The sequence below is a fragment of the Hydra viridissima genome, unplaced genomic scaffold (genome assembly GCF_058129835.1).
Source record: "Hydra viridissima isolate aposymbiotic clone 2 unplaced genomic scaffold, HvirCarnegie_v1 scaffold_2, whole genome shotgun sequence".
Classification (NCBI taxonomy): Eukaryota; Metazoa; Cnidaria; class Hydrozoa; order Anthoathecata; family Hydridae; genus Hydra; species Hydra viridissima.
Genome location: NW_028324301.1, coordinates 16981985 through 17007500, shown reverse-complemented (window position 1 = coordinate 17007500; position 25516 = coordinate 16981985). Strand labels below are relative to the sequence as shown.

The 25516-nt window shown below is 29.5% G+C and overlaps 2 protein-coding genes across 11 annotated transcripts; one reads left to right on the top strand and one right to left on the bottom strand.

The window, feature by feature from the left end:
* The first annotated feature begins 3284 nt into the window (after positions 1 to 3284).
* On the top strand, positions 3285 to 6977 carry LOC145193614 (DNA damage-regulated autophagy modulator protein 1-like). Of its 2 annotated transcripts, XM_090080485.1 has the most exons (4): positions 3285 to 3432; positions 3529 to 3605; positions 5657 to 6052; positions 6280 to 6977. In XM_090080485.1, exons 2-4 carry the CDS (start codon positions 3603 to 3605, stop codon positions 6736 to 6738), a joined length of 858 nt encoding a protein of 285 aa, XP_089936611.1. In that variant the 5' UTR covers positions 3285 to 3432; positions 3529 to 3602; the 3' UTR covers positions 6739 to 6977. The 2 variants fall into 2 exon arrangements, with proteins under 2 accessions (XP_089936611.1, XP_089936610.1); XM_090080484.1 differs by lacking the exon at positions 3285 to 3432 and having other exon boundaries at positions 3458 to 3605.
* Positions 6978 to 17011: 10034 nt separating this feature from the next.
* On the bottom strand, positions 17012 to 24193 carry LOC145194368 (alpha-(1,6)-fucosyltransferase-like). Of its 9 annotated transcripts, none has more exons than XM_090079838.1 (5): positions 23599 to 24193; positions 22252 to 22291; positions 22052 to 22138; positions 21804 to 21857; positions 17012 to 18702 (listed from the first exon to the last, which is right to left on the bottom strand). In XM_090079838.1, the coding sequence occupies exon 5, from the start codon at positions 18683 to 18685 to the stop codon at positions 17216 to 17218; it is 1470 nt and encodes a 489-aa protein (XP_089935964.1). In that variant the 5' UTR covers positions 18686 to 18702; positions 21804 to 21857; positions 22052 to 22138; positions 22252 to 22291; positions 23599 to 24193; the 3' UTR covers positions 17012 to 17215. The 9 variants fall into 9 exon arrangements, with proteins under 9 accessions (XP_089935964.1, XP_089935970.1, XP_089935965.1 ...); XM_090079844.1 differs by having other exon boundaries at positions 23832 to 24193; XM_090079839.1 differs by lacking the exon at positions 22252 to 22291.
* Between the last annotated feature and the right edge of the window lie 1323 nt (positions 24194 to 25516).

The following is a 25516-nucleotide window of genomic DNA, read 5'->3' as shown; positions in this document are numbered from 1 at the left end:
TTTGATAGTCATGGGGATTGCAATTACTTAAAATATTTGTAAAACAATTTATGGGTTTTAAGAAACGTCGTCGGAGAAATTGATGATAAAATCAAAATATTCTAGGTAGAGTAGTTCGAAATTTATCCAGAAGGGCAATTGAAAAAACATACTGCAGCGTTTCATCTCAGTAGTTAAATAACCCGTTTTTATAAACATCGGTGCAATAAAAAATTCCATGATAATCTTGTCTGGGAAGATCCATATGTTGATTTTTAGTTTTTAAATGTCAAATAGAAATCAAAACTTTGAATTGATTGTTTGAAGTTGGAATCAAGTGTATTTTTCACTACATATACAACTTTGTTCTTAGAAGTAAGACCTGGATCCCGAGACAGTTTTCCAGAAATAATTTTCCAGGATTTTTCCCAGCCATTTGCTTTCATTTCTTAGGTGAATTAGCTACGCTGGCTTATTTTTCTTAAAATGGTTTAAAAAAAGAAAAGGCAAATCATGTAACTTACATAACTTAACCAAAGCAAAACTTTGAATGCAGTTTGACATTAATATTTCTCTTACATAGGTACAATAATTTGAATGAATTTCAAGAGTTCTTACGTAACTTAATGCAAGAATAGTGCGTCGTCGAGTTAAAAAACTGCTCTTACGTCATGTTAAATTTCATTCATTCGCAAAAAATTGTAGTTAAAATATTTCAAAAGTCCCCCTGTTGTGATTTGCGCACATGGATTGTCCTCTCCAAAGCGAAGAACGCTTTATTGAAACATTTTTCTATTTATATCAATTATAAAACCATGATGATAGAAAGAAATAAAAGAAAACAAACACCGTCACCTGGTGTTGAAGTTCCAGAAATTAAATTGTCTCGAAGGAAAAAGAGTTCTTTGATAATCCTCATATTCTGATCAAAAATAGTATATTACTACATACAAATAAAGAAATATTCGAGACAACGATTCATTTTGTGCGGAATTTTTAAAACCTAACCTTCTCATACCTGAGTGAATCAAAGTTACATACTACAATAGGATGGAAGTTGGCTGTTTTATCCCTGGTAATTAGAAAACATGTTTCGGTTGCTCATAACTTAAAAAACAAATATAGAGACCAGATTTTCAATAACAATATAAATAAATTTCATTAATTTAATTCCTATTCAAATTAATTCTCTAGTGCTTGCTCGGCTTTTTCACTTGTCAGTATAATTATTTGTTTTTAAAATACTATGGCCATTCTCTTGGAAGCTTAATTTCTTTGCAATATTTCTTCAAAATTTAACACAAATTTTTTGTGTGTAACATTATTTGCTAAAAAATAAATCAGAAAAATCAAAAACTGGATCAAACTATAAATTTAAACTAAAATCTTTCTTCAGAAAAATAGCAAGTTACAAAAATATAATGAAATAAAAAAAAATTTTGTAGGTTTTTTTCCAACCAAATTAAATTCTAATTGATATTTTACATTCTTAAAATATAAAGAATTCTACCTAAGTTACACTATGCAACCTGGTATTTTAAAATTATATTGATTGTTGTTAACATGCTACCTAAAATAAGAACTCGGACATTATCTTATCATTCATAATTTTAAGGATACAAGTAAATTTACAAGATATTATGGACATCATTTTGAGCGTTGTTAGTAAGGGATAAATTTGAAGAACTAGTTTTTTTGTGTGGTAATCAAGTTTGCAGAGTTAATAGCCCCTACGTATAGTTTTTCAAGGGAACAATAGTGATTCCTTAGACAATAAGATTTTTTGGATTTAAAGGATTTTTTATGTCCCATCCCTGTTATTGCCAACATCGCACCCCAGACACCAAGCTTACGGGGAAGGAGAATACAAGAGAAGAAATGGTCAAAGTTTCTGGTGTTAATACGGTTGGGGCGAAGCCCATCTGCTGACAGCTCTAAGCACATAAAAAACTTTACATTCGTAAATTTTTTGTTAAATTGTATTACCTTAATTTAATATCAAAGATTTGAAGGTTGGGAAAGTATAATAAGATTAAACATAGATTTAAAGGGTGGGAAAATCTGTAAATAAGTAATTAATCTCTAAACTTTATTAAATCATAAACAAATCTTAACAAAAGAGAAAAACGATTGATTTACTGCTATCTAATATTCACAGCGAGACAATTGTTCCCGCATCCCCTCCCTCTGGCGCTACGTCATTAAAAGAAGCGGATTTTATTTTAGTAGCTTTTTCCTAGCATTTTAATACCTGAGAGAAAATATATTTCATGAAAAGATGAAATAAAAAAATTATAAATTATCCTCTCAAAATTTTATCTTTTAAGAGGATAATTTATAAAATTTTGCATTAAACTTTTCTGGAGTTAGTTTTTAGTTTGAATCAAATTTAGCTCAACAGAAATAAACTTCTTTTGCAATCCTCAACTACAAAAGAGCCTCATAAAAATTATTACAAAAAAACTGTTACGGTTGTATTTCTGCTGGTTTAAAGTTGTTTAGATTAAAGTTACACCAGTTCCTTCTTTCTGGTCAGTTATTTATAATTAAGTATTTTTTATCTTCTTTAAATGCGACTTTAAGACAACTTTTTAAATGTGACTTGATTTAATATTTTTAGTTTTGTAATTTTAAGAATTTTGAGCTTTTCGTAGACCTCTTTTAAATATTTTTTACGAGCTGAAACATGGTATTCATGCATGCTTTGTGTGCTGACATATACGTTAAGAAGGAAATACCTAAAGTGCTTTGAGCTTTTAAATTCAAACTTCTAGAAAAATCTTTTCAAATTTACTATTAGTTTATTTGTCATAAGCAAGTTACACACTTATATAAAGTAGAAAAAAGGTTTTGGGGAGCATAAAGGAAATGTTCTCTTGTAATTAAAGAAGAAACGCCTGCTGCCCAGACTCGTAAGCCAGTTAACACTTTAAAAAATGTTGTTCTCATTGCTGATGGTAGAGAAAAAATTTTCAAATAACGTATCAATATCCTCCCGAAGATTTATAGCTGGAGTGAGTATAATTAAGATCAAGCAGCAGGGGTGGTAAGGGGTGGTGAGGGTGGACGATATGTATAGAGTAAAACTATTATTTTTTTTAGTACCGATTTCAAATGTTAAGGAAACTCGCAGAAACATTTTCACTGTTTGTTTCACTGTGAGTTAACTTATCGCAAATAACTACAACAAATTATTTCTAACTTCAACCTTTTCAAAAGAGAGACTACTCTTGCCAATGAAGTTAAATCAACTTTCAAAAAAAATATCGAGCCTCAATATTGCGACGGCTTTTAACAATTATAATTTTTACATCAAAAAAATGAAAATCCTTAATTTTAGATAACGTACTAGAATAAAACTGATGAACCCAATCTCTGATTTTAAGCCTACTTTGACTTAAAATAAATATAAAGCATAATAACAGTTATCTGGTGTTTTTCATGGGAACTTTTGTAAAACAACTTTTTTGTTTTGGTTTTTCTGATCATTTTTTTAGGGATTTCCCTAGAGTTATCTCTATTCTGAAACATCATTACGGAATTTTTCAGGAATGTTGGGCATGAACGTTTACAATTATCTACCTGGCTGCCTGTGACATGTCATTAATAAATTTTTCTTTAAAATGGTAAGTTATTGGTCTACATAATTTGTAAGCTAGTCCGTGAAAACTCTCTTGTTCAAAGTTATTCAGAAAAAAATAGCAGAATAAATTTAGAACTAGTACACAATTATCCGCCTCATCTGTATAATTATTTTACTTTATTTTGAAACATACAAGTATTAATAAAGAAAAACACTTGTTAAAATAAGCTAGTTTTACTTTTTAGTTTAAAAAAATTTATTTATGACTCTAGTTTTATTTAGGTAGGGGACATGTAGAACACAAGTCAATTCTCATAGCTTGTGAGCAATTTTAGCTACCTAAGAGTACATGTAGATTATAAATGTATCATTATCATGTTTAATTAAAATAATTCTTTATAAATGCAGTTGTTCAATTCAATGCAATATAAATATTATCCATTAAAAGTGCTTCAAAAAGAATATCCAACTGTACACTTGGTAGTTTTTAATAACTTTCACAATAGTTTTTCCAACCTAATCTCTTATTGAAGTCTTTCACCCTGTTTAAACACTATTTGCATTCCGATATTTTATATGAAAATAATCTCTAGTAGTGAATAAGAATGATAGATTAATATTTGAAACAGAAAATATTAGTATGAATACATAAGAAATAGTATATTATATAAGGCAATTAAAATCCCACAAAAATATAGTTGGACAAAAACTGATACTTATTTGAAATCAGTGTTCAAAGTACTATCTTTTCACAATTCATATTGTTAAGTTAAACAGAGCTGCAAAATCTAAGAAATTAAATATTTTCCTCAAAGTTTTTTGTCTAATAACAGTTGAGTAATTCTTTATTAATTAACAAGTGATAAAAAAAAAAAAAAAAAAAGAATAATATGATTTTAAGAAACTGAAGAAAATAAGTATAAAAATGGCATGTAATTAAACGTAGATCATGACCTTTCTTTACGAGGCTTAAATTTTTTTTTTTTTTTTTCTTATTTAGGAAACTTTCTTCTTGATCATAAATATAATAAACTAGATTAAAAATATAAATCTTAAAGCAAAAATGCAGGCACCTGTAATCTTTTATACATGGATTGTATATTTGATTGAATACGTTTGCAAAGGCAAAATATTGATACAAATAAAAAAAATTTAAGTGTTTAGTTTTTTACTACATCTGTGCTTTATGTGACTAAAAAATATTGCAAATGAGGTTCACTAGACAACCGTCTTAAAAAATTATTGATAATTTCTGTCTTGATATCAAGGAAAAGCTAATCTCATGGGATAGTAAATTTTAAATCACAACTTGATATGGAATTTGCTATCGTACCTTGAATATGGGAGACTAAGTGGACTGTTTATCACTTCAATTAGGGCTTAGTTTCATAAAATGTACATGTGTGTTTAAAAGTTACATACTGTTTCCTCACTATTTGTAATAGGACTTATACATCTTCTGAAAAAGAGTATTTCGAGGAATCCAGAAGTTTCTTAAAAAGTATTGTTAAGTTTACAAATGTGAAGGTAAGACATTACTTTATAGATTAAATATTTTTGGAGGTAACTATTAGTTAAAACTGTGCATATACAAAAAAATATTTATACATCAGAATTGTTTACACAAGGGAGTACTAGAGATACTATTGGATCAAGATTTGAACAATTTGTATGTTCAAAATGCAAAAAAGCATTTTTTAGCATTTTGAACATACAAATTGTTCAAATCTTGATCCAATAGTATCTCTAGTACTCCCTTGTGTAAACAATTCTGATGTATAAATATTTTTTTGTATATGCACAGTTTTAACTTATAGTTACCTCCAAAAATATTTAATCTATAAAGTAATGTCTTACCTTCACTTTATGTCTAAACAGAGTTGTTTTAAATTTTGAAACTTTCTCCTATAATTGGATTGTCTAAATGCTGAGTAGATGTTCTCCAGATAATTTCCATTACAGTTTCATGCTTCTCCAACATTACAAATATCAGAAATCATACAAAAGTTTTTTTCATTCACTATCATTTTATAATGACCTTATATTGGTTTTTTTTTTAATGTTATATTAAAAATTGTTAACTGTTTCTTATAGTTTATGGAACCATCAGCAAGTAGGAGAAATATATTTTGCAAGTCTCTGTGTTCATACTCGTTTCATCTTGGTTTACTTCCTATTCTCTTTGGTGTTTGTGTTATGCTAACTTTTATAGTAACCTACATTATAGCAGTTAGCGATGAACATGTGTATCCATATTTCCCCACAATTAGTGACACAGGAGGAGAAAAGCCTGAAAGCAACATATTCGGTTTGTTATTAAGCATTTGCAGTTTTCTGGGTTTCACTGTTGTAATAATACGCTTTATTCAGTTCAGGCATATCTCAGAGAACAATGAAGAGGTTGTCTCTCACCTTCTATTTATAAACCAGGTTACTCTTTTTTTTGGTATTGTTGCTTGTTTTGGTGCAGTTGTAGTTGCAAATTTTCAGGTATGTTTACTTTTTTTCAATTTTTAAAGCATTGTTTTTGTGTACAGAGAAATATGATTACATGTACTATGTAATGCTTTGAAAGTTCTTTTTAAAAATTTTTGTTTTTTGAACTTCAAGAGATATGCTTTTGCTATTTATCTATCAAATTGTATTTTGCAACCTATATGAAAATAAAATATAAAATATTTTGATAAATCCTTTGTTTATTATATCATTATTTCAAGGATCGAGGAAAATCAGCAGAAGCTCATGTGGCAGGTGCAGTATTTGTATTTGGGGGTGGTGTGGTTTATTGTTGCTTTCAAACATATTTGACTTTTTATATGTTGAAATGTGGTAGCAATTCAAAGTCTCTCTATTGCATTCGAGTGTTTCTGTCCTTCACAAGTGCAATTTTTTTTATTTGCTTTGGTATTTTGTTTTACTTTGCAAACAAAGCTATGAGTAAGGGAACTGTGCACTCTTATGCTCTTTGGAACTCTAATGATCCAGGTTATGTGGTTCACGTTCTCAGCTCAATTTCAGAATGGCTTTGTGCACTTTGCATACTTGTATTCTTTGTAAGTTTTAGTGGAGAGTTTGACAAAGTTAAAATTGGATTAAGAGTTAGAAGAAATCACTTTAATGCTTTACCATTTCAGATTGGTGCTGAAGATATAGACAATTTATCAGAATATGCATAGTTTTCTTAAAAAAATTTAAATACTGTATAAGAAAATTAGTCGTTTGGTTATGGCAAAGTAGAGCTAAATAATATAGTACATTAGCATTCTCATTATACAAATTTTTATAAAGTGTTACGCTTTTTTTAGATATTTTTTTACGTTAATATTTTTGCTCTTTCTTGGTGATCTTTTACATGAACATAAAAGTTGTAAGTAAAAATCTAATTTTAAAATATTCGAAAGTTGTACTTCTTTTACATACTGACGGTTTATATAAATAAATTAAATAGTATAAATGATTTATTTAACAGTATTTTACAGAATTAAAATCTCCTGAAATTACAATGAGCAACGCAAGTGCATTGTTTAGTTACATCCAAAAAAGTTGATATCAAAATTTACGATTAACACTCAGGTGCATAAACAAAGTTTTTAAAGTATGTAGTATTCTTAGGACGCTCTTTCAATTCTTTAATTCGCCACATATTGAGTTTGTCGTAAAAATTTGGTTGCCCTAGCTTAAAGGTGAAATTAACCTTCTTAAATCAATACAAGAAAAGAATAAAATGGGCCCCAACTGATTAAGCTTAGTTACTCAGAAAGACTAGGAAAAATATTGTTTTCAGTTGTTTTTGAATGTTGCACTTGCTGAGTTTTATCTGAAGCTCCATTGAAGTCAATCTTGCGTTCCTTTAATTGCCTTAACTTTTTGGCCTAGTTGTCTTGCTTTAATTGAACACCTTAAATGTACTCAGACACTGGCCTTTAACTCTTGTAATGTTGACAGTGTGTGTGTGTGTGTGTGTGTGTGTGTGTGTGTGTGTGTGTGTGTGTGTGTGTGTGTGTGTGTGTGTGTGTGTGTGCCAACATGGTGGTGACCAACATGGTGGCGTAAAACATTTTAAAAATTTTCTTCAATTCTTTCTGTGAAGTGTTGTAAACTTGATGCATTGATAATTTGAATTCTTTCTGTGAAGTGTTGATAAATTTGAGCAGGAGTCACTGGTGTTGTTGTTAAATTTTGAAGTTTGCAAATCCAGCTATAGCTTGATCAAACTGGTCAAATTCATAAATTCCAGCAATCAAATTGATATCAATTTGATTGCTGGTATGAATTCTTTAGTGAACCATTGAGTAAATTGTTTCGCTTCCATCCAACTCGACTTTGACGTTGTAAATATAATGTTTGGGGTCCTTTGACTTACCAGTTTTTATGTAGGCGTGATATTGATTTGTAAACTGCAAATGAACTAGAATGCTATCGAGAGCGTTGACACAATTACCTACTAAGTAATTAATTTTTTCACTGTTACCATTCAAATTTAAAGATTGTATAGCACTCGCCTGGAAATTATATACTGTTTGTTTTGATCGCCTGAAAATCCAGTTGATCTCCAAACGCTATACTAAGCACAATTGATGTACCTCTATGTTATACACACGCTTGAAGAATTATTATTGGTATGGCACATGCCTCCTAAACTTTAATTAGTGGTATTTAGCCTTTTTTGATTTGTTCCTCTGCAAGTTACAGTTGCTCTTCAGTGTAAGTTGTTTGAGTTTTACAAGTGAAAGTACGAGTCATATTTTTTCAAATAGATAGCACAGGCTGTTATATTTATTTACGTTTTAATTATATATTACTTTTTAATTAATTTTGCTGCGCTCATCTTAATACATAAGAGTAAACAGTTAGCCTCCTCCGATAAACTTTTCATCAGGTTTTGATTACTCTAATTTTGTATGTAAATTATGTTTATTAGATTTATTATATACAATATATTTAAATTTCCTACATTTAAGAAAGAAAAATGCAACAAGAAATGTAGATCATGCAGACTTGGCAACTATTAAAAAAAAAAAAAAAAATGGAAACTAAATAAAAGTTCTTATTTAGTTTAAATTATGCAACATTTTACAAATGATATTCTTAAAAAAATTCATTCTGTAATTATTCTTACATAATTTTGAGATATTAAAAAATGAATACACGCCTTCAATACACAACTCTATATATTGTAATATAGAGTTGTTTAGTTTAAAAAAAAATATTGACAAATTCCTAGAGATATTAAATACAAACGAATCATCTTTATGCTAAAAATGATTCGTTTGTATTTAATGTCTCTAGGAAAGAATGTGTAATGACGGTGACAAATAAAGAAGACGGGTATGAATGATGCTACCAAAAGCATAAAGGAGACTGAGAATCTCCCACCGACTTTAAAAAACTTTCTTGTTTAAAAGGTGGCAGTGATTGTTTTAGTTCATATGCTAATCGACACAGGTTTGATGAAAAGTCACACACAAGATAATCACTATTTGCTAGAAAGTATAAATCTACTAACACACTTTCAACGAGTTCTTTTGGAAACCTGCTTGAAAAATAGCTTCCAAGGTTTTTTGATAAATGTTCTGTGGATAACGTTGAAATTACAATAGTAGAAGTATGCTTGAGCTTCGTTTACATACTTTGCTTCTCCGCTCGTTAGCTTGTTGCTGTGACGTACATGAAAACCATTGGTGAAATATAGGAAATATTTTTAGGTTCTAAGCAGCAGATAACCCAGGAACTGAGAAGTAAACTTCATCCAAGGGTGCTTAACACCAAGTGGCAACAGGTTTTTCTCAAGACTCTTCGGAATGGTGCCAGGAATATGTCTGGAGTAAAGATATCTTCCCATAGTTTTAAACTCCATAACAAAGCGAGAGTTATAACCGTTACTAAGGAGATAAGCTGGTTTTGAATGTTGCATTTTTTTGAGAAATTATCAAGATGAAATACACCGTTAAAATAACTGTACTCGTCTTTTTCGATAAAAAAAACATTCTTCTTAAACCTTACGTAACCTGCATGTATATACCGTACCACGCGTACACGCAATGCACATTTGACCCAAATCCAGCTTGAAAAACATTTCAGGACTAAGCTAGGGATTCTCGAAACGTTTCGGGAAAAATCAATCGAGAAAATTGTTACGTTACGATACGAGAGGTTTCGATCAGTTACGAGAGCGACTTTGAAAAATCACCTGAATTCTCGTAACATTTCGGTTACGTTACGGGAAATTCCCGGTAGTTACGAGAATCATTACGAGAATAGTTTCGAGTTTCCCGAAACTCATTTTTCCCAAATTTTCATTTCTCAATTTGTTTAACCGGTTAATCCGTTAAAGTACGCATTTTTTAGACGATTGATGCGCGCGACAGCTGAATTTTGTTTTCTTTTTTAAAAAACACAATTAAAGGTTGAAAATATCAATTCAAAGTCTTTTATTATATTATTTATCAAGACAAAAGAATAAAGTTCATCTAATTTTTATGGTTTTTACATCTTTTACGGTAAGAAAACACTTTTTAATTGTTTCTGTGTTATTTTTGTTGGTTTTAAAGGAACATTATTAGACAAGATTGTTATTAAAATTTCTAGAAACAAATGTATTGATGATTGAATTTTTTTAGTTAAATAATATAAAATATAAGTCATTAATTTAGAAGTAAGTATTATTAAAACATTTTAGACCAAAATTTAAAATATTTAACAGTAGAATTATCACGTTAACAAAATGTCCGTATTCATAAAATGCAGTACAAATTTTGGTTCTTTTTTTCCGGAAAAGTGCTTGGTTAGTTTTGTAGTTCCTGGAACTTTTTGAAGATCAGACGTGTTTAATTGAAGTCCGGAAAAAAATTAATTTGTGACAAAATTTTTGATACTTAAACTCAACACTCAAGTCAAGTCAACATGGTCAGGCCTAGAACAGAGATCTGGAAGCATTTCACAGAGAAGAAAGTCACTGAAGGTGGTGTGGACAAGACCTACGTTAAGTGCAACATTGGGGGCTGTGGACACCTGTCAAAGATCAATGATGGCAGTACCAGTGGAATAAGAGGGCACATGGTCAGTCAACACCCTGTTGAATGGAATGAATTGGAACAGGAAAAGCTGAAAAGAAGCGCCAAGGAGACCAAGCCAATGAAGAGCTTGAACAGGTGCGATAATTAAAATTTTAATTTTACATTACATTTTAGTTTCAGTTCTGTTTATGTATACTATTCGCCTATTTTGAATAGTTTTTTACTTTTGTTAAAAATAACTTAATTAAAGCATTGGTTAAAGCTTCGTAAAGCTACTTAAAAGTAATAAGTTATTGTTATTAAGTACTTTGAAAGTTTTAAATTATAAATAGTTCCTTAATGCCCCTTTAATGTACCTTGTTTTAATTTTTTTTAAATGTACTTATATTGCTTTTTTGTTACTTTCTTAGTTGTATGATGAAGATGAGCAGGAGAAAGGTGGCAAAACTCCAAAGGACCTAAACCGAACTGTAAAGAAAAGAGGGTTGGCAGCACCGACCACTCTAGAAAAGGCAAAGAATATTGGTGCGTACATGAAGTACAAATCACAGGATAAGGAACAACTGCGAGGAGATATTGAAATTGTCAAGTTTCTTGCAAGATACAATCTCCCATTCAATTTGGTTGAGGCCGATGGCTTCAAGGATTTTCTGGCCTATTTTGCACCTTAAATGAATGTGAAGAAGGCCAAGACGTATTCAAAATTTAAGTAAGTTAAATGTATGAATTTTTCTTTTTGAAATAAATAATTTTGGGTTGGTGTTTTTTTTTTATTGGGATTATGAAATTTTTGAAATAAATACTTTGGGGTGGTGTGTTTTACTTTTCCCAAAAATACCCTTTTAGGTATAATGTTGGAAACAAGCGTTTATTGTATAAGTATAGTATACTTATATTCCGATTTACAACCCCTATTTTAAATTGAAACAAAAATTTCAAACCTAACCTTGAACCATGTTTTTCTTTTTGTTTTTAGACTACCATTGCTGCACACCAATGTCAAGAATGCCGTTGACAACGTTTTCCTGGCCGAACTTCCCAAATCACCTGGATTTGCCCTTTCTTCAGACCTTTGGAGCAATCGAAACAATGACTTTCGTATTTTTGTCGCTACGTTTTTTTACGATTTATAACATCTGATGATCGCTATTGCGAGAAACTTTAAGTAATGTAATAAAAATCAAGCTAATTATTTAGTTTATATGATAATAATAATAATAATAATAATAATAATAATAATAATAATAATAATAATAATAATAATAATAATAATAATAATAATAATAATAATAATAATAATAATAATAATAATAATAATAATGATAATAATAATAATAATAATAGTAATAATAATAATAATAATAATAATAATAATAATAATAATAATAATAATAATAATAATAATAATAATAATAATGATAATAATAATAATAATAGTAATAATAATAATAATAATAATAATAATAATAATAATAATAATAATAATAATAATAATAATAATAATAATAATAATAATAATATATTCGCTCTACTTATTCTACGCTGTATTGAGCACTCTTACTGGAAATATTAACATAATTTCTACAATACTATATTATCGCTCCTTCAAGTCGAGCACTCTCTAATATATTCGGTTACATTAAATAATAACCTTATTACTTTCGTTATTATACTTCTCCTTTTCCACTTCAACACTTTTAAGTTTGGTGCTGTAAAATAACGTTGATTAAACACAAATTAAAGTAATTATATCTCTGTACTGACATAAGAAAAAGCCTAAACATAATTTTATGAAAAAGATATTTCAATATAAACTTTCAAACCGATCACAGGGATCACAAGGAGAGCTTCTCCGTGTTTACTTTAACGATTATTTACTAGGACATCTCCTCCTAGTTCTGCTAGCATGTTAACAAGTCTGACGAAAAGTGGAAGCAGCCTTTAAAAAGTGGTTTAATTACGTAAAAAGTGACTTAATCACTCTTTCAAAAAATACCACACAGGCTAACGCGAACCATCTCTTAAATAGTACTAAGATAATAACGCTCGTGAAATGAATTTTCTCCTAACGAAAGTGACCGAAATGTTGTGTTTGGCTATGGAACTCTAATTTACTCACACCATGTGGAGTGGTAACAAATAACTTTGTTATCTTTTAGTTTATTAGAAATAGGCTTATGAATCATGCACAAGTGCAGGCAAACAGCTTTTTTTTTGTGACTTTTTCTTTTTCTTTTTTTTTTTGCTTTATGTTTGTTTTTTTATTATTATTATTATTATTATTATTATTATTATTATTATTATTATTATTATTATTATTATTATTATTATTATTATTATTATTATTATTATTATTACTATTATTATTATTATTACAGTACAATCTCTCTAATTCGAACTTCATGGGGAAAAATAAAAGTTCGAATTAGAGAGATTTTCGAATTATAGAAAGTTGATTTTTTTTTCAAATATTCTGGTCAAACTACAAACAGAGATCAAAGAACAAACAAATAGTGATTCTTAGGCCTAAATGCAATAGAGATTATGTGTTTTAAACTTTTTTATTTAAAAGAAAAACTCAGTAATTGTAGATCGCCTTTTTTGAATATAAGCTCATTTGTTTGAAAAATTTAAGTACAGCTTTGTTGACATGATAATACGTATCAACCTTCACCTGTTTAGCCAAATTTCCTTGACGAAAAGCGTCAAAGATTTTATCTTTATTCTTTTTCCAGGTTAAAAGAATGTTTGGTGGAATATCAAAGATTTTCGAAACCTCTATTTGTTTTTCCTTTCTCCAATTCTAGTAGAACATCGCGTTTCCGCTTAAATTGGTTTCTTCATGCGGTCTCTCTGATGCCATGACGTTTTTTAAACAAAAGATAATAATTCACGTTAATCGTTTTTCAAAAACTCTAAACATTCGAAATTTGAAAAAAGAACTCAACGGTTAACGAGCTTTTTACACGTCAGAAAATAAAAAAATAGATTTAAAGAGAGATTCTCACTAAAGGTCCGAAAAATCCAATCGAGTTACGGAGGTTTTCGAATTATAGTAGGTAGTTTCGAATTATAGTAGGTAGTTAATTTAATCCAATACCAATAAATGTGTAATAAAATGAAAGAGGATGAAAAATGCTTTCCAACAACACCAAGTTTATGATGCTGGCATTATTGGTTCAAAAGTTATTGAGATTTTTAGTTTGTCCGAAGTGCCTTGACATCCTAAGGACTTTATATAGAGAAATAAAAAAAAAAGTGAAGCAATTTTCTTTCAAATGTAAATATTTCAGAAAGTATTATGAATACATTCAAAAGAGGAATTTATTTGTACTAGTTGCAATGAAAAATGAAATGAAATAAAGAAATTATTACCCATAAATTATGCAAATTACAAAAAAACGTTTGATGATTTTTTTTCTTCGATCTCATTATCGTTTATTGGTAATCGATTTGTGCTTAAAAATTTTATATTGATGACTAAACTGATTGTAATACAATTTTAAACTAACATAGAAAAACGAATTTGCTAAGTTTATGGTTAAAAATGAGATATGTACGGTCAATAGATAAATTTTATTTAAAAAAACAAAACTTCCCTTATTTCAAAGGGGAAAAACACCAAAATGGCTACGGATACACAAAAATAAAAATTTACTGATGCTTAGAGATCCTTCTTGTTGGTAAAATGAAACAAACAATGTGACTGAAAGTGGCTGATTTATCAAACAATGCTTGAAGCACTGACGTGCCAAAAAAGCATTTTGTAAAAACGGAACAGAAAATGGACGCAGATGTCGACGGTACTTCAGGATCCAATATAGCGGACTATGCGAGTCACTAAATTATAGAGATTCGAATCATAGAAAGTTAAACAAAAAAGTTTCTTAAGCGCATGTCACAGTGACTTTATATTTAGTCGAATTACGGAGGTTTTCGAATTAAGGAGATTCGAATTAGAGAGATTGTACTGTATTAAAACCTTTTTGATTGGTCAACAAACGGATTTTTAAACACTGCAACATTTTGGTCTTTCTTTTTTTTAGTCTTTCTTTTGGTCTATTTTTTTTTTTTTGGTTTTTCTTTTTCTCGCTCTATCTCCCACTGCAAATGCTCATGGTGCCAATTCATACAATTTATCAAAAATGATATTTCATATCATTCAAACAGCTTTTGTATAAATGAATAAACTTTTTTTAAGAAGAAAGTTAACGAGTCTGTTTATATAATATGACTTTATATAAGATAATAAATTATGACTTTTCAAAAATTCGAATAATGACTTATACCCCATTCACACCAAAAATAAAACTTGTTTTAATCGTGGTTATTTAAACTAGTGACGTATTTTTCCGTTCACACTTTTTAAAACCTTTTTTCAAATAAGTGAGTTCAAAAAAACGGTAGCTAAATAAAACACCGTTTTAAAAGCGAGTGTTATTAAAACTTGGTTTTGTTGGTGTGAACGAGATATTAGCTACAACATATAACAAATTGCTGGTTCATTTAGTTTAACGCAGTTACAATTGATTGCACTGAATGATGTATTATGGAATTTGATATTACATTAGGCTCTACTTTTTTTTAAAAAAAAAAAAAATTCGCAAAACATATCTCTTGTCTCATGTCTTCTATAATTTGGCAGTTGAGAACAGATTGAAAAACAAAATTAGTATGTTGAAAATACAAACGGGTACAAGATTTTATGCATGATTGCACTGAAAGAAGTATTACAGAATTTGATATTTGTATTAAATTATGCTCTATTTTTTTATTTATTTTTTAAATGGTTCTAATTTATAGGATAAATACACGAAACATACTAATCATACCAAAAACATACCAAACATACCCAAAACGTTGTCTTCTTTAACTTTGCAGTTGAGTATACAGAGAGAGTATAAAGAAAAACCCTAGTGATATTATTGAAAATACAAACGGGTAACAAATCTTATTTTCTTTTTTTGGGTGGGTTTTATAATTTGGTAACGGACCTTACATCGGGAGGTTTACGTACTCTCATAGAATGTACACATCCTACTTACTGCTGACCATATCTATCTCTTGTTTAGCGTTAAGACAAGCGCGAGATAATCTTTGGAAAAGATATTCAAGCATTTGACACAAAGAGCTTTTAAAAATAACTGACAGAGGCCGGTCATTGGTGTAGAGGTTCCATCTATTCTTCTTGAACAAATAATACTTAGCTTAGGCTGCTAGCGGTGGAGCTGCACCCTCTAATGGAATTCTACCTCGACCAATCAAAGGTAAATATTGTTGCTGATGAGTTCTTTCAACCTAATACAGAAATGTTCGATAGATTCAAAAAAAATCTGTAAGATGGGAATATTTACTAAATTCATATATTGAATAAACTGGTGTATAGTGTTCACAATCCAAATGCAAAATTAATAGTGTTATTCTTGGTAAAATGTTTCATAACCTCAAAAAGTTTCAAACCTTATCATCTAAGCAAGTTGATTCATATATTCGAGTGTCCCAAAAAAAATCATTTTCCTTGTTTTCTTGACCATGAGTCGATAGAAACTGGTCGACTGGTTAGATGTAGAAGATTCACGTCAACTAGTAAATAATTTTTTCTGCGTTTTCGGAAAATCAAAAATTGTTAGTATAGTGGAGACCGGGGCTTGGCTACAGCTTTAGTTTTTGAGCTCTTTGCATTTCTGGGTGAGCTTTTTTGAATGAACAAATGAGTATGAACATGGCAAGCAAGTCAAGCGTCAAAGATTTTTAAAAAAAAATAGTTGGTAGCCCTAAAAGGGATCCAAAAAAGAAAAAAAAATTTTCCAACTTACCCCGATCCGGGGTAAGTTGCCTATACACTCATGGTAAGTTGGCACACCATATAAAAAGAGACAAGTTTAACCATATTAAGCATCTATTTCAAGTGTCTTTTTTATAAAAACTCTTCATAACTTTTATCCAACAATATTTTTTGACCTTAACTTTTATTTGCCTTAAATTAATCGATTGGACTTTTCTTCTATAAAAATAGCATCAACAGCATTTTTTTGTAACATTTTTAGAATTTACAGGCCTGTCTACTTTTCTTTTATAATTTCGTATGTCTATAGATCTGCAGTGTTATTCCACGTGTCTGTAGATCTAAGACTGTGATTTCAGAGACATTGAGGCAGTAAAATTTTAGCGTAATTTTTAATGGCATACAAGTTTACTTCTATTTCTCGCTGATGTTAAAAAGAAAACAGCTCTTAAGCCTATAGCATTTGTTAGTAGTTTTCATTTAAATCAAATACTTCATTATTCTAGATTTAAAATTGATAAGAATGACCATAAAAATGATCATAAAACGACAATATTGTTTAGCCCAAAAAACGATGTATTTTTTGATTAAATTTATATTACCATTACGCGCGCGAGTATACGCGGCGTAGTGATTCTTCAAAACTTCAAAACTCGAATTTCTTGACTCAAAAAATTTGTTAAATAAAGTTTTATGCATTTGTTATATGTGCGTCAAGTGCGATGCCGTTCTTATCTAAAGCGAACGTTAAAATGTCCACTGGAAATCTTTTTTCTTTTTCCATATAGTTTAGATCCAATTGACATTATCTTTGACCACAACAAGTTTACCAAAGAAAATAAAACATAATATTCATGCAAAAAAATATCGTGGTGAGCCAGGCCATACCATAAGGTCTTTAGTATAGACATATCCGACATCAATACTCCCCTTTCCATGAAGACGTTGCACTAACACCAATGATTTCGCTTTCCAATTAAAAACATTTTCTTTCAAAATAAACAACTCTTTATTATAGTCTATTATGTTAAGAGATGATTCGTTTGTATTTAATATTTCTAGGAAAGGATGTGTATTGATGGTAATAAATAAAGAAGGCGGGTATGAGTGATACCACCAAATGTAATTCGGAGGTTGTAACTCTCCCACCGACTTTAAAATACTTTCTTGTTTAAAGGGCGGCAGTGATTGTTTTAGTTCATATGCTAATCTACAAAGGTTCGACGAAAAGTCACACACAAGATAATCAGTATTCGCAAGAAAGTATAAATCTACTAACACACTTTCAATGAGTTCTTTTGGAAACCTGCTTGAAAAATAGCTTCCAAGATTTTTGGATAAATATTCTGTGGATAACGTAGAAATTGCAATACTAGGACTAAGCTTTTTAATAACTGGAATTACATGAACATCGTCAGTTGCAACATAAATGCACTTTCTACTGGCATTAATGCTATTGAAGTATGCTTGAGCTTCGTTTAGGTAAACAGCTTCGTTTACATACTTTGCTTCTCCGCTCGTTAGCTTATCGCCGTGACGCACATGAAAACCAACTATTGGTGATTTATAGGAAAGATTTTTTTGAAGTGTTTTTAAAGTTTTTTTAAAATGAGGTCTCGGCCTAAGCAGCAGATAACCCAGGAGCTGAGAAGTAAACCACATCCAAGGGTGCTTAACACCAAGTAACAACAGGTTTTTCTCAAGACTCTTTGGAATGGTGCCAGGAATATGTCTGGGATAAGGGTATCTTCCCATTGTGTTAAACTCCATAACATGGTGAGAGTTATTCACGTCATAACCGTTACTAAGATAACAAGCTGGGTTTTGAATGTTGCATATTTTTGAGTAGTTATCAAAGTACTTTTTCTTTAGGTATCCACAGCGCTCAGATTCAGGTTTCAGCCAGTGAAACACGCCGTTAAAGTGGCTGTACTCGTCTTGTTCAATAAAGAACATTCTTCCTAAACCGTACGCGACCTGCATGCATACACCGTAGCGATGCACATTTGATCCAAATCCTGCATAATTCTCAACATTTCTGCAAATTAATACTTTCTTTTTCTCGCAATCTCCTTCCTCTTGGAGCTCAAAGATTTGCTTCATTATTAACTCATGAACATCTTTCAACTCATGAAGTTCTTTAAACTTACGGTGTGCTTTTAATTTATGAAGATCTTTCATCTGATTGAGATCTTTCAATGGCTCATGAATTTTCGGTAGGGGGTTTTTTAGGTTAACTTTACCTTTCTTTTCTTTAAATAACAGATAACTTAAAAACGACCACAAAACAAGAAGCAGCACAGATTTAACATAATTATCCATTTAGTTGTTGTGTTTATCTAAAAAATAAGAGTTTAGAGTTATTGCTTATGTTAAAAAGTTGAACTTAGTTTGGTTTTTGTGATGAAGTCAATACTGTTTTACAGTATTTATATGTTTAAACACAAACATTTTAAAAAGTATATAAAAAAATATCATGGAAATCTTTTTTGTACTTTTGTTTGCAAAGTTGTCGTGCCTTGCACTATTTTATTACTTTGTTATATTATATTGGAGAACGCTAAATTATTGGAGAACACACAAAAATCATTTGATGCAGTGTCCAATTTGGGTTTTGTTTGCTTGGAGGTAAAAGCATGAAGTCGGTGGTATGGAGGTGGAGGTGCGGGTGCGGATGCGGGTGCGGGCACCGTTAAACTTTTAAAGCTTAATCTCACAACCATTGAATAAATAGATTTATTATATTCTCATATTCTTTCCCGTTTCCTGGTTCATTGAAACAACTCTTTGTTTTAATTTTTTATAAATTATTTGTCATTTTATTGAAGCAAAACGATTTATCGCTGATTCTTAATCAATTTTCTCTAAGAGATCACGTTCAGCTAAAAGTAATGCCGATCCACTCTTTCGTTTATAATTTATAATTCGAAACTTTTAATTCTATTGAAACCTCTCCACGCAGTTATAGCGGGGATTGTAAAGTAAATTTTACAGAACACTTACAAATTAAGTAAACCTGACGCCACCTTTTTTCAATAAGTTTCAAGAGTTATAAACTCCAAGAGAGCGAATTTTTAATGTATCAACGTTTTTGAAGATGTTGTATTCTATTATTTGATTTTTATTATTAAATCAGTGTTATAAAATCATATATAATATGGCGTTCGAAGAAACTAAGTGTAGCAAGTGTGGTTATGTAAACTTGGTTGGCTTTGGTAACAGAAATGATAAAACTAGCCTCAAAAAAAAGTCCCCATCTATATGAACAACTATATGTATGTATCCAAAGCATAAAAAAAATCAAATTTTTTCCTACCTTAAAAAACCAAGCAACAAATCAGTTAGCTAATGCATTTCTTTCAAATTGAAAATGAACCCCCGGAGCGAACATTAATTAAGAAAATCTAGCTATACATCCAAATGGAGAGACATAACGGGGCACTTCATGGCTAGCTTTAAAAAATTACATTAAGAAGAAAAGTTAGACTTGTGAGTAAAAATGATAACTCTAACTTCAAGCAACCCTAACCTTAAGCAATTTTAACCTCAAGCAAAGATTTTTAAGCCAACAAGTTACCCACACAAAAGCAGTTTAGTATGGCGCCGAATGAATAGTTTACGCTGTCGTGAAAGCCAAGGCAAAATTATCGTTAACATTCAAATTAAATTATTTTCCGCGGACAAAATAAAAAGATTTCAAAATTTACATCACAGGTAACCTTAATGTATACACTATCATCCCATATAAGTGTGTTCTTGGGTCAGCTTGGTCGGCAGTATCACGATCCATGATAACTGTGTCAGTTAAGTGCTTCTGACATAGCATCTGCTGATTCAGCCGATTCTGACAATTTGACGAAAGTAGTTGTACGGCTCAAAACGAAATGACGACTAAATCAATTAAAATTCCGTTTATCTAAAACAACAAACCGACAATCATTCTCCCTCATAAAACATCGACTCAATACCTAAAAACCGAACCCACCAGCTAAAAAGCCACACACCAGATATCATAACTAGAAAAAGATTCCATTCGAATTTGAATTTTTGTATTCAAGAATAGGAAAATTCAAATTTGAATGAATAATGATGAACAGGAAATGATTACCTATTTATCTGAATGAGAGAATATCGACCAAGATAATCATAAAAACAAAAGATAGTTTGTATCATCCTTTAAGTAATGAAACATTTTTTGACGATTTTGCATTTAAAATCGTCAAAAAATGTTTCTTGTGTTTTAGGTAAATTTCTTCTGGCATCATAAATCTTCCTATAAGGTTGACAAAATAATCGAGAAAGAAAAGTGCTGTTCAATTTTAACAACAAGATTTAAGATTGGTGTTAAATCTTATCGCTGAAACTGAACAGCCTTCATCATCATCATCTTCTCTATGAATTCATCATCATCAGCTTCTCTATGAGTTCTTAAAATTGCATTTTGATTTTTTAAAACTTCAGTGTTGTACACGATAATGATTTTGCACAGGATAAAAATTTTGCATCCATATTAAACAAGCAGCATTGAGTACAGTTTTATACAGTTAAAAAAAACTTCTATTTCGAGATAGAAGTTTATGTGTTGAATGGATTGATAAAATAACCAAATCAACCATTATTTTGTGTAAAACCAATTTACAACAAATATTAATATGGTTTCTACGTCCATCTAATGCAAGCAGAGCTTCATTGGATTTATTGCATCCAATATACTTAACAAAATGCTGCACAAATAATTGAAAGAGTTCTGTTGTGCTCCAACTGTTGTGCTCCAACCTTATTACTCACTGTTAAAAGTGCTTATTTCATCACATTCAGCATGATTAGTTTTTATGTGTAATTTCTCACCATAGTTTTGCACAGTAAATGCAATAATTGCATTTACTGTGCAAAACTATGGTGAGAAATTACACAATTTTACCTAATTATTAGTAGTAAAAGTGAAGCTATAAAATGTAACTGTTTCTATTCCCTTTAATTTCTATTACTGTTTTACTAAATAAAATTTTTTTAAATTTTCGCATGAAAAATAGAACAACAGATTGTTAACACCTTCATAAAATGGTCGTCTCATGGTTGCCCCATTTCGGTTTTAAAAATGCCAAAAAATCTCAACTTTATTATAATTTTAAAAGCTATAATAAAACCAATTACATTACATAGAGTTCACTTTTCATTATATCACTTAAGAGAATGCAGAAAATTCGTATTTTGCTAACTGAACAAAAAAAATTTTTAAAAATCCATAAAAGGCTAGATCCAAAATTATAATTACCATGACCAAAACACAATTAAATTAATTTCTTATGTATATTAAAAAAAGAGAGGGCTGTTGAAAAAGCTTTGTCCCATGAAAACACATTGTCCCATTTTGCCCCATTATACTTTACCCTATACTAACAATAATTTAAAAACTTTAAATTTTATGATAATGACTTACCTATAAAAACATTATTAAGTCTCTCTTTGCAAACAACAATACCCAATCTATAAACTAAAATGGTACATAAAACTAAAGAGAAGAAAATGTACATTTAATAAGAAATCAAAAGATTTAAAATAAAACTACAGTGAAGTTTAAAAAATGGGTAGGAATATCTAGCTTGCAAACTTGACAGTAATTTGATTTATTATTAATTAGGGATCTTTATATTTACCTTCATTATTATATATTATACTTATGTTTACCTTGATCACACAATCAACAGCAATTAGTTTTCATTAAACACAGCGCATGAAGGTTGAAAGTTCAATAGTGAGTTAAGTGTAGCAATCCTAAACAGTTAGGTATAAACTCTCTAGCAGGTAACTTTGATATATGATGTTATTATAAATTTTCTAATGTCAAAAAACCATGCACTAGAAAAAATTAATAAAAACAGCCTGACTTTTTAAGCATTTCTTCATGTTTATTACTGCACTTGTAATCTGAATAGTAAAGAAATAGACTCCATAAGCCATAATCTAGCATCATAGCGAGCTCCTGACTAAATAAGTTAAATTTCTGTTTATTTCACCATAAGAAAACTCTAACCAATTGGCAATTCGCTTTTTAGTGGAAAAAGAGTTTTTAGTGTCTTTAGTTAAACAAAGCAAAGTAAACCGTGTAAACAAATTTACCAGTATAAATTAATTGTTGTAGCGCTTGATATATTTCATCATATATAAATTCATCAATTTAAATCAATTGTTGTAGGGCTTCATATAACTTATCATATATAAATTCATCAATTTAAATCAATTGTTGTAGGGCTTCATATATATATATATATATATATATATATATATATATATATATATATATATATATATATATATATATATATATATATAAAGAAAAGTCCATGTGACGAAAATTTGGCCTCTGCAAATTGGTAAATGATCTGATTAACATCTATAACTTTTGACTTCGAGATCTTTTAAAAAAACTTAATAGTTTTATTAAAACGCCCCTCAACTGCTGAATTGTGAAGTCAATAATTCTTTGACATAAGTCAAAGAATTGATTAACAGAATTACGAAGATAATTTTGTAATTCAGCAGTTCAGCGGTGTTAAAGTAAAATTATTTAGTTTTTTAATAAAATTATTTAGCTTTCGTAGAAACTAAAAGGATTTTAAAATATTTATAAAAACCAAAGCAGATAAATTTCAGAATAGTTATTTTCTTGTTTGTTTTTTTTAACACGTGTTTATCGTTTTTATTACTTGTTTTTAGTATGTTTAATTATTTCATCATTTATATTGTTGTTATTTATTTTTATTTACAAAAAGAAATATTTTAACTTTATACTTTAAGATTATTGATAATATAATTTTAAATTACTTTAGATGAACGATTTATTAAAGTTAGAGAATATAGGACACTACAATTATTATTCTTACTGATATGTTATTTAAAAAAAAAATGAGGCTATAAAAATTGCCGTTTTATTTATCTATATGTTAGTTATGAGGAACTATTCACTTGATATAAACGAATTGTTTAGTGCAGAATAATATAATAAAATTAATTTTAATACATAATATATTTTATAAATTATTATATAAATGATATAAATGCATATATATATATATACATATATATACATATATATATATATATATATATATATATATATATATATATATATATATATATATATATATATATATATATATATATATATATATATATATATAAATGTAAAATATAAAATATAAAAGAAATAAGAAATGTTTAAAAATGATTATTACTTTTAATTTTCTTTCGTATCACGCTTTTCGTATCACGCTTTCTAACCACCGTAGAGTTTATTCAAGCAAAAAAATTAAAACTTTAAAAAAAAAAGTAATTTACTTCATCACTGTAGGATTACTGAAAATTTTTGTATGCTTAAGTGTTGAAGATGATCTTTTAGCAGTGATTACAGTTACGACGGAGAATTTCAAAAACAAAGTTTTCACAAATTTATAATTTGTGAACCCACCAGCTTCTGTAGAAATCTTTTTCATTTTAGTAAAAACTGAGGTTCGAAGTGACAACAACTTAGTGGAAGTGGGAACTCTGGCGAGAACTCTTCAGGATTCTTTTCTTTTAAACGTAGCTGCTATAACGTTGTTGTTATCTTCACTGACAAGAGTTGGAGTTGGAGAAAGAGGAATCATCAGCTAACTCTTCAACGTGATTTTTACGTATATTTTACTTCCACTGCCCATTGACTAGCAATTGCTATAGCTTTTTTTTTTAATATCGTTGAAACTTAATCTGTAACTTGTTGTCGTCTCTAATGCGATTTGTTTTCTTAGATATAAATAATGTCTATTGTTTCGAGTAATTTAGAAAGTATTAAAAAAAAAAAATGAATTTAAAAGACTTAAAGTCTCGCCTTCTTATTTTTACTGTTGCTTTGCTGTCACTTAAGCATCGGCATGTAAAATTCTTGTTTATAAATTCTTTACTTTTGTTATTTTTTTTATTGTAATCATTATTTACAATATTTTCTCAAAAACTATTTTCATTCTTTAAAAATCATATAAACGTCTAAAATAAATAAGGACGTGCGTTACGCAATTTTTGACGTGCGTTACGCAATTTTTGACCGTTTTTTATTTTTCCTTCTTGTAACAAGTCGTAACGCTTTTCCTTACCCCCAAAAATTACGTCACAGATTTAAAAGCCCGTTTAAATACATTGTTCGCATTTAAGATGTATTTTATTTGCTTGATTAAATATATTAGTTGTACTTAAATTGTATTTTTTATTTAAAAAATATTACGATTACAACTGCGTTAATTACAATCATAAAGTTAAGCTTATTCTTTTATTCGCCATCTGACCATAGTGAAGATAAGTGTTCGTCCAGTGTATGATTTGGCACATAAATTTGTCTTCAAAATTATTGTTTCGAATGAATTGAACATCAAACAAATTCAATTCATATTTCTCAATCCAATCAGTGTGTCCTCCGTTTTCCTCAATTCACTCAACATGCTCTCTACTTTCCACAAGCCAATCAATTTGTTCCCTTTTTTTCCTCAATCAAACTGATTGACAAAAAAATTATAACGAAACGTTTAACAAAATGACCTAAGCTTGATTGGGATCTGTTCAGGATTTAGGTCACACGATGACGTCGATCATAGGCATTAACCAATTACTTCAGCAACAGCACATAAGATTTAAAATCCATGCAACAACTCTTGCAGCAGCTAATTTTAAAAAGAGATAGTACAGATGGGTAGAAGAGATTGTATGGTAGGACCTTACACACCACTGTCAGATATTTATTTAAAAGTTATTCAACTTATAAATATATTGTTTTTTAGTTGTTTTTTTTTGTGTCATTTCAGAAAGTCTCAATCCAAATTACCAGAAGGTGCATCTAACGAAAAATTCGTATGATTCTTCAATTGTGCCAACCTTCAAAAGATATCTATGATTGCCTTTTAATGGATAAAAATACCGTTCAAGCAGTGCTATGGCTTTAAAAGTATTACCCGGACTTAGCCCTATTAACGACAACCGTCAAATGTTAGTTGACTAATTTAAACATGGTTGTACAAACACAGTTTATGCAGACTTTTTCTGGACGTCCAAATGATGCTGTTAATCCTGAAAACATTGGTATATCCATTGGGAAATCGCAAAGTGAAGTTACAAAAGCTTTGTATT

Excerpts from the sequence above, each read along its gene's own strand:
- LOC145194368 (XM_090079838.1), bottom strand. The coding sequence starts at position 18,685 with ATGGATAATTATGTTAAATCTGTGCTGCTTCTTGTTTTGTGGTCGTTT.
- LOC145193614 (XM_090080485.1), top strand. Across the intron at positions 6,053-6,279 it reads TTGTAGTTGCAAATTTTCAG|GATCGAGGAAAATCAGCAGA; the intron begins GTATGTTTACTT and ends CATTATTTCAAG.